The 6,784-nt window shown below is 40.2% G+C and overlaps 1 protein-coding gene across 1 annotated transcript; it reads right to left on the bottom strand.

Moving 5' to 3' along the window:
- Positions 1-525: 525 nt before the first annotated feature.
- LOC132493668 (small ribosomal subunit protein eS6-like) lies at positions 526-1,413 on the bottom strand. Its single transcript, XM_060104410.1, has 2 exons — positions 773-1,413; positions 526-634 (listed from the first exon to the last, which is right to left on the bottom strand). The coding sequence occupies exons 1-2, from the start codon at positions 1,411-1,413 to the stop codon at positions 526-528; spliced, it is 750 nt and encodes a 249-aa protein (XP_059960393.1).
- Positions 1,414-6,784: the final 5,371 nt, after the last annotated feature.

The raw sequence follows: 6,784 nt of genomic DNA, 5'->3' as shown, positions 1-6,784 counted from the left end.
TATTATAAACATTCATTTGCAGGTTTTTGTGTGGACATAAGCACTATTGCTGGATTGTGTGGTAAGACTATGTTTAGCTTTGTAAGTGGTTGAACAATTTTGCATTTCCACCAGCAATGAATCAGAGTTCTGTTGCCCCACAGCCTTGTCAGCATTTGGCCTTGTCAGTGTTTTAGATTTTAGCCATTTTAATAGTTGTGTGGTAGTATGTCATTGTTGTTTCAATTTGCAATTCCTCAATAACATATGACATTAAGCATATTTTAATATGCATATTTCCATCAATATATCTTCTGTAGTGAAGTGTCCATTCAGATCTTTTGTCTATTTTTTAATTGGGTTGTTTTCTTTTTGTTAAGTTTTAAGTGATCATTGTATATTTTAGATATGAGTCCTTTATCAAATATTTGTTTTGCAAATATTTTCTCCCAGTCTGTGGCTTGTCGTTTCATTCTCTTAAAAGTCTATTCTTCTTCTTCTTTTTTTTAATGTCTGATCTTATTTATGTGTTACTCTTAGAGCATCTCATTTTTGACTGGACTCAGACTTAGAAGTAGAAGCTCTCAGGGCGGACAGCCTCTGTCTCGTGACAATCTGTTCCTGGCGTTTTTCTTTGGCCTCCTTCATTCTTTTTTTTTTTTGGGTGGGGGGCGCCCAGCCGCTCTGCGGCATGTGGGATCTTCCCGGACCGGGGCACGAACCCGCGTCCCCTGCATCGGCAGGCGGACTCTCAACCACTGCGCCACCAGGGGAGCCCTCCTTCATTCTTTAGGCCAGAAGTTTAGCATATTCTGTAGCCTCTTCCTTATTCTTCTTAGTACGCTGTTTCTTCAGAGCAATACACCTATGTTTATGTTGCAGAACACGTGGAGTAACAAGACGCTGAATTTTAGGTGCTTTGGTCCTAGGTTTCTTACCTTCTTTGTTTAGGGGCTTTCTCAAAACATACGGGTGGACATCATGTTCTTTAGAGAGATTGAAAAGTTTGCAGATTCTGCAAGTTCTTCTGGGCCCCAGGCGACGAGGCACAGTAGTATCAGTGAGTCCAAGAATATCCTTCTCCCCTTTTTTTACGATGACCAAATTGAGAATACTCAGATTGGCATCCACAATGCAACCCCGTACAGATTTGTGCTTTCTTTCTCCAGTCCTCCTCGGTCTGTAACAGGAATGCCCCTTATTCAGTAGCAGGCAGACTTGGCCATTGGTCAAGACACCCTGCTTCATGGGGGAACCTTGTTTGTCATACCCACCACTGATTCGGAACACATAACCCTTCCATTCTTCATCCAGAGCGTCAGCAGCAACTTCCGTGGCCGTATGCTTCTCATAAAAGGTATGAAGTTTTCGTTCATCATCCACTTCAATGAGTTTCTGGCAGTCAGTGGCCGGGAAAGAGATGTTCAGCTTCATCCTGAAGCAGCCGACTGCCTCCAAGGTGCCATGAAAAAGAGCAGTCTATTATTCTTGATTAACAAAAAATAGTGTAAACATCTCTCTAAGTTAATTCATGTACTACATCATTTTTCTTGTCAGAATAATATTTTATGGAATGAATATAGCAGTGTTCATTTAACCGGTATCTTACTGCTGGGTTTATAGATCCATTCTAATTGTTGGTATTGCACACAGTGTAGAGGTGAACCATCTTGTAACTGAATCTGTGTGCAATCTTGTTTTCTCAGTATACATTTCTAGAACTGGAATAGCTAGATCAAGGGGTTCTTATGTTTTTTGAAGATTTTGTTATTTATTAAAATTGTTCTACAGAAAATTTCTCCCAGTTTACATTCTGATTAGCAGTGCAGAGAAAGCATCTATTTCCCCAATCTCTTAAGTAGGTATTATAAAATGCTTTAGAAATGGAAATAGCTTTCTTTTTTCTTCTGAATACAAAAAGAACTCATGCTTATGCTATCATTTAAAACTATTTGCAAATTGAAAGATTAAAAACAATATTTCATTCTTTTAATTTGTATTTCTTCGATTGTTAATGAAGTTAAACACTTTGTCAAGAAAAATATCTTTAGTCCCACTTAAATAACATTAATATAATGGATATGTAATAAATGTGCCATGATAGTATTCATAAAACATCATTTGAATATTTGGTATTCACATGGTACTTTGCTGGGTATTACCTAAATATGTATAGAAGAGTCAATCGCTAACCACTAAGAAATCACAGTCCAAGAAAATCAACAGTCAGTCAACAAACGTTTATTGAGTGTCTACTATTTGCCTGGAACTATGTTTTTTTATAACAACTTTTTTTTTTTTTTTTTTTTTTTTTGCGGTATATGGGCCTCTCACTGTTGTGGCCTCTCCCGTTGCGGAGCACAGGCTCCGGACGCACAGGTCCAGCGGCCATGGCTCACGGGCCCAGCCGCTCCGCGGCATGTGGGATCCTCCCAGACCGGGGCATGAACACGTGTCCCCTGCATCGGCAGGCGGACTCTCAACCACTGCGCCACCAGGGAAGCCCTATAACAACTTTACTGAGGTATAATTAACATACAATGAACTGTACATAGTTAAGTGTACAATTTGATAATCTCTAACATATGCATGCACCTGTGAAACCATCACCACAATCACCTTGTTTCCCATCTCTTAGGTTCACTCTCCTTTGTTTTCTGATGTCTTTTGTCTTGAATACCACTGTTTCATATATTTTGTCTGGTTTTCTAGTTATTCAAGGGAGGAGGGTATATCTAGTCCCTGCTGTTGCATCTTGGTTGATGATGAAAGCCTGCCTGGACTATTCTACATGCTGGATCTAGTAGAGGGAACAAAATGGACAAAATCCTTGGCTTCAAACAGCCTACATTCTAGAGGGGGGTGGCAGACAATAAATATATGAAAAAACTTAAGTTGCATAAATAAATGATTTCATAAAATGTGTGTCAATAAAATAAGATGGTAATGTGATAGAGATGCAGTAAAGGTGTCTCTGGGGAGGTGACATTTGAGGAGATGACTTATGAGAAAGAGGCTGTCACTTGAAGAGCTAAGATAAGAGTGCTCCAAGATAAGGATATATGACAAGTCCAAGGGCCCCCAAATAGAAATAAGCTTGACTTACTTTATAGGACAGATACAAGGCCAGTGCAGTTGGAATGTATCTGAGACGGGAGATGAAGTTGGTGTGGTAGGTAGGCTGAGCTTAGAGTAAAAGGGTCTTGTAGGTCAGTGCTCCAGTTACCAACTGCTGCATAGCACAGAACAGCAATCGTGAACTATGCTCATGAAGCTGGGGGTGCCTGGGGTGAGCTAAGACCCTTGCTAAGGGTCTTGTGTGGTTGCAGTCAGGTGGTGGCTCGGGCTGGGGTCATCTCAAAGCTTCTTCATCTCCCTGACTAGAGCCTGGGCTGTTTAGACACATAACTGGAGGATGGAACATTTCTGGCTCCTGGGCACCCTCTCTCTTTCTCTCTCTCTCTCTCTCTCTCTCTCTCTCTCTCTCTGGTATCTCCACATGGACTTAGGGTAGCCCAATTTGTACATGGTGGCTAAAGGTTTTCAGAGCAAGTGTATCAACAGAAACTGGCAGAAGCTTCAGGGTATTTCCAAACCTAGCTTTGAAGTCACACAATGTCACTCCCACCACATTTGGTTCGTCGAGGTAGTCACAAAGATTCACCCAGGTCCAAGGGGAAGGAACATAAATTCTTATTATTGGAAGAGCATCACATAATGTGTGGATATGTTCTTAAATCACCACACTCATGACAAAGAGTTTGGATTCTATTTTTACAGTGGGAAGCCATTGGTGGGTTTTTAACAAGGGAATGATACGCAATGATTTACAATTTTAAAAGACCAATCTGTCAGGATTATTTAGATGCAAAATCAGCATTCAAGCACCAATCCCATTATTACATACCAGCAAAAACAATTAGAAAATAAAATATGAAAACATAATGCCATTTACAAGAGTGTTTTAAAAATACCAACTACATAGGAATAAATCCAACAAAAAATGTGTAAGACCTTAATGCAGAAAACTACAAACATTTTTTGAGAGAAACTAAAGACTAAATAAATGGATATACTATTTTCCAGGATTGTAAGACCAATTACTATAAAGACGTCAGTTTTTCTCAAATTGGTCCATAGTTTCAATGCAATAGCAATCAGAATACCCACAGCTCTTTCTGTAGAATTTGACAAGCTAATTCTAAAATGTATATGGAAATGTGAAGGATTAAGAATAGCAAGCCACTCTTGAAGAAGGAGGAGGAAGAAAGGAAGAGGAGGAGGGACTTTCTGTACTTGATATAGACTTATCCTAAAGCCAGTGTGACCCACTATTAAGGCAGTGTGATATTGCCACAAGGAACACAAATAGAAAAATGGATACATGGACCAATGTAACAGAAGAGCCCAGAAATAGATCCATGCACATATGGACACTTGATTTATGTCAAAGAGACATAAATGCCTTTTTTTGGCATTGCAAAAAAAGGAAGGAAAGGATGGTCTTTTCAGTAAATGGAGTTGGAGTAATTGTGTATCCACATGGAAAGGAGGAAGGAAAGAAGGGAGGGGGAGGCATATACTCTGCAGAAGTACTTGCACATATGCACTGGGAGACATGTACAAGAATGTTTGTAGCAGCATTATTCATAACATCTTAATTTAGAGACAACCCAAAGATTCAACAGTAGGATGGATAAATAAAATGTGATATGTTCATAAAACAGATGATTTTACAGCAACAAAAATGAATAAACTGCAGCCTCATAGAGAATAGATGAATCTTAGTTAGAAACATAATATTGAATGAAAGAAGCCAGACACAGAATACATGTGATTTCATTTCCAAAAAATTCAAAACCAGGGAAAACTTTTAGCGATGTATAATCAAGTGATAAAACTATAAGGAAAGGCAGGTCAGGATAGTGACTTTATGAGGGAGATAGGGGTTAACATTGGGAAGGGATTGTAGGGTAGGGCTTCTAACGTGCTGGCTATATTCTATTTCCTGTCTTGGGTGGTGATTATATAGTATTTGTTTCATAATTCATATAGTAGTTGTACATGTACGTTTTATGTACTCCCCTATATGCACGTTATATTTCACAAGAAAAAAGTTTTAAAATACCAAGTTCACTCTGGCTACTGTGAAAGCAGGCAAGTATGCAAGTGGGAAGTCCAGTTGTCCAGTAACGACATGATGGAGGCTTGGACCAGGGTTGAGAAGTAGTCAGATTTAGGAAATAATTTAGAGGTACAGGTAACGGGACTTGATATGGAATTTGAAGGGCAAAAAGATAAAGCAACAAACACACAGACAGTCATAAAACACAGCAAGAGAGTATGCAACAGAATTAACTAAGCTTCTGAAAGAGAAAACATTAATGTGAAGTGCTAAGTTGTGTGAATGGGTATTAGATGGAGGACTTCTGTCCAACAGATTAGGGAAGGCTTCATAGAAAAGCTGGGAAAACAAACACTTGACTCAGATTGTGGAGGAAATGGATAAGGGAGTAGTGTATATTTTACAGGTGGAAGATTTGTATTGTTGTGTACTCTTTTGCCCATTATTATATTTTTGAGACCTTTCATATATTAGCTCTCAAATAAGATTTTATCTACTTATGACTACCCTTTGGATCCACAATAAAAGGTGTAGCATATCACTTCAATCATAGTAGCCATTCCATAAGTCTTGATTAAACCATGAAGTCTTGAACAAGTATATCGCACAACTTCTGGAACCCAGGAGCGGCCACAGGAAGCCAACACGATGATCACATGATCCTGGTGGACTATACAGCAGTGCCTCTATACTATGGAACACATATTAATAGCTTTTACATTATTGGCTTCGTTTTAACTTCAGGGTGTTAACAGAAGTTTTATTATTTTACTTTAAAAATATTTTTAAAATAGATTTATTTATTTATTTTTGGCTGTGTTGGGTCTTCTTTGCTGTGCACGGGCTTTCTCTAGTTGCGGCGAGCGGGGACTGCTCTTCGTTGCGGTGCGCGGGCTTCTCATTGCAGTGGCTTCTCTTGTCGTGGAGCACGGGCTCTTGGTGTGCAGTCTTCAGTAGTTGTGGCATGTGGGCTCAGTAGTTGTGGTCCACGGGCTTAGTTGCTCGGCGGCATGTGGGATCTTCCCGGACCAGGGCTCGAACCCTTGTCCCCTACACTGGCAGGCGGATTCTCAACCACTGCGCCACCAGGAAAGCCCAGAAATTTTATTTTTGATACAAGATTTTGTCATTGGATAGACTGATGGGTGTGGGAATAAAGGGGGGGTATATAGAAATAATGTCTAGAAACAGAAGTTTGTGGGAAGGGAGACTTCTCAGTCAACCCACTTCATCTAGGAAGGCTTCCTGAATGAGTCAAAGTTGATTTGAGAATCATCCAGAATTAACAGTAGAAGGAGGGAGGATTTTTTTTTTCAGGCTTGTGGTAAAATGAGAGCGGGAGAAGCAATGATTTTAAAACTCCTTGGAGGGCTTCCCTGCTGGCACAGTGGTTGAGAGTCTGCCTGACGATGCAGGGGACACGGGTTCGTGCCCCGGTCCGGGAAGATCCCACATGCCACAGAGCGGCTGGGCCCGTGAGCCATGGCCGCTGAGCCTGCACATCTGGAGCCTGTGCTCCACAAAGGGAGAGGCCACAACAGTGAGAGGCCCATGTACCGCCAAAAAAAAAAAACAAAAACAAAAACTCCTTGGAGTTTCTGATTTCATTATGATTCTAGGCATGTCACTCCTTTTCATACACCGATGACATTAAAAAACTTACTGTTGGGCTGAATGATA

The sequence above is a fragment of the Mesoplodon densirostris genome, chromosome 7 (genome assembly GCF_025265405.1).
Source record: "Mesoplodon densirostris isolate mMesDen1 chromosome 7, mMesDen1 primary haplotype, whole genome shotgun sequence".
Taxonomy (NCBI): domain Eukaryota; kingdom Metazoa; phylum Chordata; class Mammalia; order Artiodactyla; family Ziphiidae; genus Mesoplodon; species Mesoplodon densirostris.
Note: the sequence above shows the minus strand (reverse complement) of the source record. Positions and strands in the feature narration are given on the sequence as shown.

What these genes read in the sequence shown, in the direction of transcription:
- LOC132493668 (XM_060104410.1), bottom strand. Translation starts at nt 1,413, where the DNA reads ATGAAGCTGAACATCTCTTTCCCGGCCACTGACTGCCAGAAACTCATT. An exon ending in GAATATGCTAAACTTCTGGC is followed by an intron (nt 635 to 772) that starts CTAAAGAATGAA and finishes CACCCAAAAAAA; the next exon opens with AAAAAGAATGAAGGAGGCCA.